Source organism: Vanessa tameamea, chromosome 14 (genome assembly GCF_037043105.1).
Source record: "Vanessa tameamea isolate UH-Manoa-2023 chromosome 14, ilVanTame1 primary haplotype, whole genome shotgun sequence".
Classification (NCBI taxonomy): domain Eukaryota; kingdom Metazoa; phylum Arthropoda; class Insecta; order Lepidoptera; family Nymphalidae; genus Vanessa; species Vanessa tameamea.
In genome coordinates, this window is record NC_087322.1 from 2,853,351 (window position 1) to 2,866,827 (window position 13,477).

The window sequence follows — 13,477 nt, forward strand, 5'->3', positions numbered from 1 at the left end:
GAATGTTCAGACCAAATAACGAGGAAGAAGATAATATTCACAGAAGTTAATTTATTATATTATAGATCATATATTAGTCGCCGTCAATGATAGAATTTACTAATCTCGTCTTCTTTAAAGACTTCTGTCACAGAGGCAGTTCTCGAAGAAGACTTATCGCTAAAAAGCGATCTCTTCATATAAAATATAAACTTAACCTTTTTATTATTACGACATAAAATACAATGAATTAATAGTATCAATAATGTATAAACATTTAATAGATCCATATTCATTGTTTAAACATCTGCAATAAGTATACATCAGATAATGATTAAAATTCGATCGTTTGATTGTAATTACGAATGACCAAAAATACATCGAATTTCCAAATACACAACTAACTATTCTGAAGGCTTTAAAATGGTCTCTTGGTATAATGATTGTGACAAGTCACTTTTAAGTCGCTTTCACGGATCATTTTTCATCTCCAATTCTCGATTAGGCAACCGCCATAACAGTTTTAGCGTGATGCGAAAGTAGTAGATTGTGCTTATAATCAATGTGAGTTATATCTGTGTGAGGGTATGTGTGTGTGTGTGTGTGGCTAGTGCATTGGTAGACATGTCTGTTCATTGTGACGTTCAATGTATAATATTTTCTACTAGATTTTAGATTGGGAAGATGTTTTTAACAATGCTATGTGTTTATATTTAAATGAAATACTTAATATTCATATCATCCAATTAGAAGTAAAGCCTGTTTTAGGAATGGTAACGGCAATAAACCAAGGGTCAGGATTGAATTTGCGACTATCACAACACCAGGCGGCCTTGGACTCTTTATAATTGTATATATTATGTCTTTTTGTCGTCGGCCTAAGTATATGAGACCTTTTTTAATAAATATTCATACATAAATATTGTGAAAATCACTGAATAAAACTTTGATCTAAACACATAACTAAAAACATTAAAACCCAGGTATTTACCAATTAAATTAGCTTCGAAGTGAATGGCAAAAATATAATGATTTAAAGTTTTACTAAATGATATAAGTAGTTATTATTTATAATGACTGTGCCTCATTAATGTTAAGTGAAATGGAACGCATATTAAATTCAAGCATCATCGTAGACGCAAGTTCAAGGCACCAAAACCAGTTTTGGCGATCGCACAGTGTAACTTTAAAAACAACTTACAAATCATTACAATAGTTTTAGAGACTTGATTATTAAGTCGAAATGATTCTTTGTTTCCGTTAAATGTAAAAACAATGGATAAATCTTACCGCCTAATTAGAAAGAGACGCAAAATAGTTTGAAAAATAGTTTTCATTTATAAATATGTTACCCTGATGTTTAGAAATCGACTACGATTGTTTTTACGAAAAATATAGCAGCTCTTCTTCTCCAGAAGAGAACAACACCTCGACCTGTTTTATTGACACAGGACATGATATTTAATTTTTTTTTTCTTATTATTAAACTAACTAACAGATATTTTATGTGTTAAACAAAAGTCAGTAACAATTACATTAAAGATAGATATAATTAACTAACAAAATATTATTTTTTCATTACACGATTTGCAGACAAACGTAAACCAATAACTAAAATGTCTTAATATTTGTTTATTATTATGTCTGCAGGTGGGAGTTAAATTATTGAAAAAAATAATTGCATGACATATTCTATTCCAAAATTATATAAATAATGGAGTTTCTTTGTATATTTATTGTTGATTAATTTCGTTTTCGCAGTCGGATTTTTATTATATTTTAAGCAATATCATAAAGGATCATGATATAAAATGATATTACCATTTAATAACCTTTTTTTTAATGAGTTAATTAAAGCTGACATCGATTTCTCTATTCCGTTGTACTCTGTGACAGTCGTGTACTCTCGGCTACTTTACCCATATTTAATTTAAACGCTTATCGACCTCTCGCTCGATAACTCGCGTGCGTGGCTAAAACATTTTTTACGGTATTTCAAAACAAAAAAGTTTATCAGTCGTTTTTTTTAACAGTGCCTTATTTCGGAGTTGTTATTTAAATATTACGTGCAGATAAAATATTGTCAAAGTTATTTCGTTTATTAATAAAAAGTGAATTGTGTGTTTATTTATAAAAAAAAAAAAAAACATAAAAAGGAAAATGTAGAGTTCCATCCCATTGTGAAATGCTCTTATCAAAATGACTCAAGGACTCATCACGTCTGTCCATTGTCAGTGAGAAAACATTTACTTCGTGATAAAAACATTAAAGTAACAAAAAAGTGCTTAAATGAATAATGTAAAATTCAAATTTCGAACAAACATACCACGCTGAGCTGTTTCTAAACTCACATTCCAATTTCAAAACTAAAATTCGCGGGTAAATTTTCGAAGTAACTTTTATTCCAAAAAATCGTTTATTTCGTATACCAAATATTAATCGTTAGAAAGTACTCTCTAAACAAAAATACTAAAATCTTTTGTATTTTATTTTTTTAATATTTCGTGTACTTACTACTACTACTAACTCGTTATCCATTGGCTGACACTGTTCATACATACATACACCGGTTTTAACCTTATTTATTTGAAGACTTGCAGTGAATCACAGGTAAGTTAACTCTTTATTTAATATTAATATAATTATCGCACCTGCTTTACACGGGTAAAATAAAGATCTATATATGTATATATAATTTTTACATTGAAGACACTTATGAAAAGAAAAATGCTTGATTTATTCCTGCTAGAAAATTAGAAAATCTTGGCTCTTCTCTTGAATGACTCTGTTTGTTGATGAAAACTACATTAAAATCTGTTGCGTAATTTAAAAGATCTAAACGTACAGACGGCGGGTAGCGACTTTCTTTTATACTATGTAGATATAAACTTTTAACTTTTTAATTTTTCAATCAGGGCCCCTGGACTGACCAAAAAGCCATATGGTAGTTCCAGCCTTGACTATCCCTTACATCGTTAATGCGCCACCAACCTTGGGAACTAAGATGTTATCTCCATTGTTTCTCCTATCGTTAAACTGGGTCACTCAATTTCAAACCAGCACACAACAATGCTGAGTATTGCTGTTTGGCGGTACAACATATGATGTGTGGGTGGTACCTAATCAGAAGGGCTTGAACAAATATTTCCACCGAGTAAGTTTGTATCACGATAATCTGAGTAACTACTAATACCAGTTCAATTTGAATAATTATTATTGTATTAGATATAGCCTACTTATTGGGGAAAGGTTGAGGCCATATAAATTCAAGCTAAATATGATGTGAAGGCTCTGTTCACTATAAACGACAAATATTTATTTATATACATTATACAATTCCACTTTAATACACCTATAAAATTTTGAATAATGCCCAAAATTTCTGTACTGCCAGTTGTCAAATAAGCCTCTTCGTGTTTATTTTTTGTTCCACAACAGTTCGTTACGGTTACAGCCCAAAGTGAAAGTAGTAGTCAAAAAATCGTAGTACCGTTTTATAAAACGCTATAGCTCAACATTCAATTCAGATATAGTTACTATTATGAAAAGTTAATCTTATAATTATCAATTCAAAGGTTAAATGTAGTCGAAATATTTTTTATATCGCTCGTATTCAATATAGGTATGTATGTATATTAATTTAAAAACTTGATGAAGTTGTTTTTATGTTGTAAGTATTTTAGTCGTTAATCTATGTCTGTATTAAAAATAACTGGTTGTATTTTTTATCATTTTTTATTTGTATATAATTATTGCGCGACCTAAAAGTTACTGTGAAATAATTTAATATTACTGAGATATTGTCGAATTCTTACTGTAGCACGTAAAACACAAAATGAATTGTATACGCGGAAATTTCATTCAATTATTTTGAAGTATTTAATGAAAATATATTATCTGCTATGTGTAATTCCGTTCCTCTCAAACATTGAGTCACTTATCCCCACTAGAACAAACCTTGGATTTAGAACGTATATATGTGAAGTCATGTTTTTCGCGACTGGACCCACAGTTACTTACACTCTTTTTTTTGTCACGAGTATATATTCAAAAAAAATATTCATGCCAAATAAAAATCGATTTAAAAAAATGGCTCTTCTGCATATTTCGTCTTAAATGAAAAACAATTTAAGCAAAAAATATTGTAATCCCCTAATGGCGTTATCATTTTATTATTCGATGACACAAGAATGGAAGATCGACGATTTTTCCAATGTAAGTGTAATTTATTTTATATTGAATAAATATTATTTTGATTTCAGTAACCTAAACTGATAAATTTTTGTACTGCGGTTAGACCAAAGATAACTTGAAAAGCCATTTTTAAAAAGCATAATTCGTACTCAAATCCTTGTTACGGTAGTAGTATGTAATGACAAATAGTAATTATGTATCAAAAAATGACATCAATAATTACATTAGAATTACATTAGACATGTGATAGGTATCACGTATCAAATTTTTATAAGAGACAGTTAGCAAGCACGCTATCATATTTTATTGTTACAAAATCAACCAACTGTTTGGTTGTCCAGACAACTGCTTCTATTAAGCAGTATAATAATACAAGACCATATATTTTGGAACATATTCCACGTAATTTAAATTAAATTCTAAGACAATAGAGGTAGTCTCTGGCACCGATAGTACAGATACCATAGAAGCCAATAAAAAGAAAAAGAAAATAGCTAATAATAAAATTGTAAACCTGGTGCACCAAAATATTCAAGGAATGTTAGGGAAGGACCTAGAAATTGAATTATTTTTGAATAGAATTCAGAGGGTTGACGTTAAAGGGACAAGGTCTCCTGGGATCTCAGTTGGTATGGGGGTCCCACAAGGATCAATTCTTGGACCTTTTCTATTCCTCATATACATAAATGACTTGCGCTTTCTTGTTGAGAACAAACACGATATAGTATTGTTTGCTTATGAAACCTCTTTGGTTTTTAAAATTAATAGGAAACAGGTACAGTATGATGATGTAAACAATGCTATATCTGATATAGTACACTGGTTTAGCGTAAATAATCTTAGGCTGAATAATAAAAAAACTAAAATTGTAAAATTTAGCACACCAAACGTGCAAAATGTAAAACCGATGTACTTATCAATGGGGAATCGATGGATCCAGTTGAAACAACTGAAGGCTCCCCCATATAAACGGATTGGCGGGTAGACTGAGTTCTGCGGCATTTGCGGTCAAAAAAATTTGATTATTTACCGATGTTGATACGGCTCGCCTTGTTTATTTCAATTACTTTCACAGTATACTGTCCTACGGTATTATGCTTTGGGGTAACGCAGCCGCTATCCATACTATATTTGTGCTGCAGAAGAGGGTTATTCGCGCAATCTATAACCTAGGAGCCAAGGAATCATTAAGGTATAAATTTAAAGAAATTAAGATATTGACTGTTGCTTCTCAATATATATTCTGTAATGTTTTGTATTTACGGAAAAATATTAATGTTTTTATTAGAAAATGTGATTCTCATAACATTGATACAAGGAACAAACACAATCTTGTTACTCCTGTTACTCGACTGCATAGAGTCAGTAACTCTTTTGTGGGGCAATGTATACAACATGTATGTATGTTCTACAACAGGATCCCTGAAAGCGTTCAAAATGCTTCTGTTACCTAATTTTAAAAAATTGTTAAGGAACGATTGTGTGCGAAAGGTTACTATACAATTAGTGAGTTTATGTTTGATAGCACACCTTGGGAATGAAACGATCGCCTCCTGGCTGTTTCTATTCATATACAATTATGTATCTACATAATTTGACAAAAAAAAAAAGACCCGCACAATTTCTTACGCCGGGCCTTCTCAGGTCAGGGTGTTCCTTTTTCCGAACAGGTGGTAGTGTTTAATTTGACCATCAATAAGTAAGTAAGTAAGCTTCTATGTTGAATAAAGGAATTTTGAGTTTGAGTTTGAGTTTTGAGTGATCGCTATCTACGTCAATGAAATGAAATCCAATCAATTTGAATCAAATGAAATCCAATCAATTTGAATCAAAGATCGTGATCAGATTGAACACGTTATGTTATTTTTTATTGATTTAAATTTTCCTACAATATAAGAAATTAAAATGAAATTAATCCATTTTTAACCCAGCGCAATGTATCCAAAATCATACATTTTGCTCGAGCGTCATTTCGACAATGCACCTGTCCGTTATCCATATTTAAAAGCCGAATAAAAAATGTGATACTCAATATATTTAAAACAATGGCAAACAAACGATACTAGGAAACCATAAACTATGTACTAGTACACTGTACGCATTGGTTTGAATAATCGTAGTTAGTAATGAGTTTTTAATATCTCTTTACGTAACGAAAGAAGGAAACGATTATAATGATACCTAAATAGGTGTATACTGTTTGCATTGCAGTGGTTCACAATTAAATCTACATTCTAAAATACTTTTACTACATAAGCCGTAACGAGAGAAAAACTTCTTTATATAATATTGTACTTAATTTTATTTACAAACTGCAGATTTAATTAAAAAAAAAAATCTCGACTTTAAAATTTTGAACGTGTACTAGTTTAAAACAACATGATATTTCTTTTTGTGCTAAATAATTGCACGACTATAATGTAACGATTATATCAAGAAAGTGCGTTAAGGGTCACTCTCTGCGGTGTTTTTTTCGTTCCTTTAGCAACTTTAAAAACTTTCTCCGACAAATATATGTACGTGCTCAATTTTTAAGCTTCCATTAATCTGTTGTGCTTTCGCTATTAAAATAATTTCTCTAAGGTAGTCTTATAATTCAATATACTAATGATTGATATTAAACACATAATATAAAGTATATAAAACTGTATAAGTAGGTAAGATTCTTCAAACATTTTGACACACACGGCTAAAATTACCTTTTTTAAAATATTATCAGCAACGTAACGGTATGAAGGATTCTATTAAAAATCGCAATTATGATATCTGAGTCTTTGTGTCATTCTATGCTAAACTGCAGAGTCCTTTATCATATTTAATAGTAAAATGTTTTTAGTTTCACGTAGATTTGTCCATATATCGCTGTTATTGTTTTGAAATAGATTGGCCGAATTACAAATCGACCACTGATGATGAAATTGATGGTCACCTCCTACAACTATAAACATTGGCACTGCAACAAATATATCATACACACAATGTTAACTATTTACTTCTTAATATATATAGTCATAATGTACCATACTAAAATCTGACAAATTATTTATGTAGTATACAATTTGAAAACAATTGCTGCATAAATCACTAAGAATAGACAAGATAAGCCTACACATACATGGAGCTTGACAGTCGCGCAGCAGTAGCAAACTTAGAGAGAAATTGTGTATCGTTGTTTGCACATATAATGGGAACGCATGAATATGATTTGACAATAGAGATATTTAACATAAATATTGACGAAAAGAAGAAAATAAGGGAAGACCGAAGAAACGATAGATTTTTTTAAAAGGTTAGCGAGCAAATTGGTCCTGTTCAATGTTAAGACTGACCGGAGGATGCACTGACCTCAGTTATATGGAAGGATATGATGCTGATGGATCATTACCCCATTTAGTAATTCATTCATATAAGTATTGTTGTCAAATCGCAATCTTCTATGATCTAAGGAAACAATGAGACGAGAATTTAAATAATGAATAGGCTTACCCTCTGTTCCTTTATCTCAAATATATAATTTATTATATACCTGTAATAATGGACACAAATAGTATACGAGCGAGAGGTAATTTGCTTAGAATCCATATTAGGGTCTACTCTCTTTGTTGCCGCCAACATTAGGTGAATTTTCTGTTCTCGTGATTTATATTGACTCAGTCGCTAGACCAACACGAATCTTAAAAAAGATTAAGTACACATGTGCCTAATTTGTCGTGAGAAGTAGCATGTGTCGAATGAAATCCTGCCACACGTATCACCTATACAGTGTGGTGGAATAACTTCTGCCCTTTGCCCATCAGTGGCATACTTACTGACCCTTTACAGTTATTTTGACAGAATGCGTTGACATGCATATTTTTAAAAATATATAAACGACTCGCATGCCATCTACTTTATATGAGGATTGAGTGTCAGAAACGAAAGTGTTGAGAGTAACTGTTTAAACACAGTTTCAACTCAATTAGATGAACGAGGCACAGAATACGAACAAAAACAATATTAAATCATCTTGTTAATTTATCTACACCACCTTATGGTATGCGTCTAAATTTCACATCTCTTTTCTTCTATTAACAATGTCTAACTAAAATATCAACAAACTGCGAGAAAGCACAAAAAGGTCGAGTCGAGAACCTTTTAAGTTTACTAGCATGGAAATCTTTGAACAAGTTTATTTTCCAACTGTTGGTATAGACATATAGTAAGTTAAGTAATTGAATAAACAGGTGCTCGCTCAGTTTTTGAAATTCGACCATAATCGTGATTGTAAATTCCAGGAAAACAAATTGATGCATTTGCATCCTTCGAAAAAAAAACTTTTCAACAATTTTTTCCAATTTATTTATTATAGGTACTGAAATGTTTTGTGTTACTTATATTTTTATGAGTTATTGGTTATAGCGATTTAGTTTAATTGTTTCTAATAATAAACTGTACATAGAATAAAACTAAGTCGCTTCCGGTCTTCTTAAGGTCTAATCGTACTATTAGATCTTTTAAACTACGCAACGGATTTTAATGCGATATTCCTTTTTCTATTCCGTCATCATTAAAAAATTCAAAAATGTTATTAAAAAATATTGTAAATTTATTTATTTTACTAATTATGATAAATGCCAACTTCTATCGATTCGATATTTACCTGTAGATATGAACAATATTACAAATTAAAATGATATGCACATATATTATTGTATCAACAATGCCAGTCACAGGAAGCCTGCAAGATGTGATTTTATTTATTACCAATATTTTAACAGATTCAAAGATGCCTTTTTTGGAGATAGCATTTCAAGCAGAGATAAGCAGATTTGAAGATCCGGAGTTTGAAGAATGCGCCCGTCGCAATTGTAATGAGGACCCAAAGACGAGACACATAGTCATCGAAGAGTTGAGGAATATGATATACCGTACATAAATTTTCTACTTAATTTGCATTATTGATGTTTTTTTTTTATTTATAAAATCTTCCTTTGTATAACTATGTGCAAAAAAAAACTTTTGTGTATACTAGGGCGTTATAACACCATAGTAGATACATTATACATTGCTGAACATCACATCAATATATCAATGTTACTTTTAGAATTTTTAACTTAAAATTTTTCTTAATATCTCAAAAAATAAAAATAAACGCATAGTGCACATTATATTTGTATATAATATTTTTTCCCTGTATTGCAGAGAGAGGCGAATGCAACCCACGCCGGACTGACGACGCGTATCTCCTTCGATTCCTAAGATGTCGGAGATTTATACCGGCTCTTGCGCATAAATTGGTAAATATAAAGATCCAACAATATTTTGTAACAATAATAAATGACATAACTTTTAATAACCACATTACAAAAAATCTTTAATTCGTTTAGTCTATTTTCCATTATGTATTCCATAACTATTACAAATCTCAGTAGGATTTATGTAATAAAAAATATACTCTAGATAGTTTTATAGTGGTAATTACTCGTGCATAAGTGACGTCCATTTGGCGTCTATTCTTAACCATTTGATGACTCAAACCGAATACTACAGAATATAAACGCAATTTCCTCTGACTGTTACAAATTCCTTGACATGGAAACATGCCTCTCGAACGAAGGGAGTCTTAAGTATGGCGATTGTTATTATGGTAATTTTCCCAGCATTCAACACTCGACGAAATATGAAAATTACTGCTCTACATTTGTATTGTAAATCTGACAGGCATGGTCAATGGGAATTTCTTAACCTCAATTGCGTAACACAATTCAATTATTTTTAAATGGGACATCATAAAATGGACCAAATTAAAATGATGAGCCTCCGTTTTAAGTGAAGTGAACGTCTTATTCCCATAGACTAATTTTACATTACAGAATGTAGATTACGTAATGCTTTTATATTTAAACCAGCCAAAAGTATGATGAAATATTTAATATCTGCTGAATATCTTCAAAACTAGATTTGGTCAGCAAACTGCATTTCTCACATGCCGTACTAGAGGCAGAATGTCAACCGAGTACGACTTAACTTACGAAATCTTGCTATATGATAACATTTTCAGATGGTACGTTATGAAGATTTCCGTCGCAAGAACTTATATCTGTATCACTGCAATGCATTTGGATTACATCGTGTTAAAGATGTGTATGGAGGGACCTTCCCAGATAGTCCTGTAAATGGAAGGATCACACTCATGAGATTTGGTGAGCTAATTGTCTACATACAACACACACTTACATCGTTATGACACATGCACATTTAGGTGGTTTGCTAGAGGAATAATGCAATTGTTGGGTAGCAACTGAATTATATATATATATACTTTAATGTTATAGAGGGTAAACGAGCAGGGTGCTCATCTGATGGAAAGTGATTACCACCGCTCACAGACATCTGCAACACCGGAGGGGTTTGCAGGTGCGTCGCCGCCCTTTAAGGAATGAGTACGCTCTTTTCTTGAAGGTTCCCAAATCGTATCGTTTCGGAAAGAATTAACGTTAGTTTTTAGGTTCCTTGCAATCGGTCTCCATTTTAAAAACATATACGGAGTTTTTCAAGGCGATTAAAGACATTCGTTTTTAGAAGAAATAATTATTTATAAAGTATACATAGAAGTTATTATATTACTATATTACTCTTACTAAATACTAAGTCATATTTTGTTAATCCACGGGCGAATTTTAACTTTATATTGCTAAGATATTAGTCTATGTAATTCATTGTTTCTTGCATAAATTTTATTGCTTAAGACGTTTTGTGAACATTACATTAAAAATAACATCAGAGATCGCAATTACGATACTTTAGCGTAGCGATTTTGATAAGCGATATTGACGAAAATGCTAACTACAGCTAGCAATTGCACAAAAACTTATAAGGTAACAATACTTTCTAAAGTTACGTCATAATACGTTACTTTATAATAGGTACCTACCATTGAAATTATTTTTGAAGTTGACAAAAGAGATTGTCTGTGTAATTGGACGAAATAATTTTGCATAACATCTATATCTTTGTTCTTGATTTAGTTTTAAGTGTAAATTTATATAATAGTTACTCGTACTATATTGTATTTAGTGTTAAATGAAACTACATATTTAATACAGCGATCTTTACCATATATCATATTATGTTTCACTTCTGTCATGCTTACAAATGTAAAAAATGACGTCATAAGAAGCGGTTCTCAATTCGTAAATGTACTTAATTTTGGATATATATTTTTTTTTGTTTATGAAAAGATTTTAATGATTCTTAATGCTTTGGGTTCAATGAAGCCCTAAAGTGGTCCCATTAGACTTTCAAAGTTATCCAATATTGTTAAATCTTTAACAGATTCTGTTCTTTTTTTTTTGAGATAAAAAATAATATATATATAATTTAAGGTAAAGGTAATTGACGGTATGGATCACCGGGTGTTAGTTAAGTAGACACCGCCGCCCGTAGTCAACGGCGTTGTAATAAATATTAACCATACATATATATCGCCTACGCGCCACCAACCTTGGACATTATGACGTTATCTCCCGCGTGCTTAAAGTTACTCTGGCTCACTCACCCTTCAAACCGGAACACGATAGTACTAAGTATTGCTTCACCTAATAGAAGTACTCTGTAAATTTACAGGTCGATGGGATACAGATACAGTTCCAATAGAAGACGTAGTGCGCTGTGCTCTTGTTATGGACGAAGTGGCCGCCTTGCAGCCAAAGTTACAAATCCTGGGTGTTACTATAATAGTTGATTTAGAAGGTCTTAGCATACGGCATGTTAGGCATCTAACACCTACCATTGCGCACCAGATCGTCAGTCTAATGGGGGTGAGTGTTTTTAGTAGCAACGGTCGTTTGAATTCGGTGGAGGAATGAGGACCACGTTGTGAGGAAGGTCTTGTGCATGGACGTGGATGGATATGGAGGTTAGGGACGATCAAAGAAACGATGGGTGGATTGTGTGAAAGAGGATAATATAGAAAGAATGTTTGAAAAATTGTGAGATGACGTCAGGCAGAGAAGTATGCTGCGATGCAGAAGAAATGCTGCCTCGACCCCAAATAACATTGGGATAGAGCAGGAAGATGATGACGGTCGTTTAAATAGATTTTTATATTTCCCTCAACTTTCTTATATATACGAGATATTTTAATTATATTGTAAACTTTTTATAAGATTTATAAATTAGAAACAGCTTCGGAATTATCAAGTGCTGTTTTATGTCTAATTTATTTTATAGTAATCGAAAGCTTACGTCTAAAAATTCGAATGCAATTCATCTGCTACATAAACTCACAATTTTTATTATTTAGGTATTAGAATAATTGTACCCTAAAAATTATATACCTATTGAAAGTATATTAAATATTTAGATGAATAGTTGTGCTTACCTCAAAAGGATAAAAATGCAGCACTAATAAAACCAATGACAAAACACGATAAAAAAAAATTGTGTGATTTTCTTTATGTAAATGAATCATGTTTTTGTCGTGTATTTTCTATAGTATTTTAAGATGCAAATCAACTCAAGACTGTTTTAAAAATTACGGACATAAGTTATCCTTCACCTATTATAACGACTAGTCGTTCCAAATTCAAATGATTTCTAAAGCGAAGGCCTTATTCCTTGCAAAATATTATTACTAATAATAATAATAAGATATATGTACTATATGGTACATGGCATATCGGCTATATGCCTATTAATTATAAATATACTAATAATAAAATAATGTTGTGTTATATTCAGGTGTCGTTCCCAATACCAATCCACGCGCTTCACGTCATCAGGTACAACTGGATTTTGAATACCTTCTTCTACGTGTTCAAGCAGTTTATACCAGCAGCTGCTTGGGACCGCCTGCACTTTCACGGCTACGACATGTCCTCCCTCCATAAACATATCGACCCTGAATACCTTCCCCCCGAATACGGTGGGAGATGTAGACATGTAATAACATTCGAGGAGTGGGTCAGAAAACTTGACAGATACAAGGACGATTTTATGGTTCAAGAGTTAAGAGAATTAGGTTTTACTGTGAAAAAGTAATTAGTACTTGTCTATATTTCAAGGATTTTTTCTTCAAATATGGAATCGTGGTGTTTTCGAATATTTTTTTACCTAATCAAAGAGTATTTTGTATTTTTTAATTAATTATTATTTTATTTTTATTGTATATACAAACAAAACCGACAGATATCCTGCCTGTGTTCATATATAAATCATTGTCATCACGATCAGTTTAACGGTATAAAAGTTGATATATAAAAGCGCCATCTAGCGCCGAGGGCAGATACTACAACACAGTAAATAGTATTAAAATCTAAATTAT

The 13,477-nt window shown here is 31.6% G+C and overlaps 1 protein-coding gene across 1 annotated transcript; it reads left to right on the forward strand.

Moving 5' to 3' along the window:
* Window positions 1-2,537: 2,537 nt before the first annotated feature.
* Window positions 2,538-13,272, forward strand: LOC113398649 (clavesin-2-like). Its single transcript, XM_026637501.2, has 6 exons — window positions 2,538-2,589; window positions 8,931-9,080; window positions 9,355-9,449; window positions 10,214-10,355; window positions 11,779-11,972; window positions 12,895-13,272. Exons 2-6 carry the CDS (start codon window positions 8,939-8,941, stop codon window positions 13,192-13,194), a joined length of 873 nt encoding a protein of 290 aa, XP_026493286.2. The 5' UTR covers window positions 2,538-2,589; window positions 8,931-8,938; the 3' UTR covers window positions 13,195-13,272.
* Window positions 13,273-13,477: the final 205 nt, after the last annotated feature.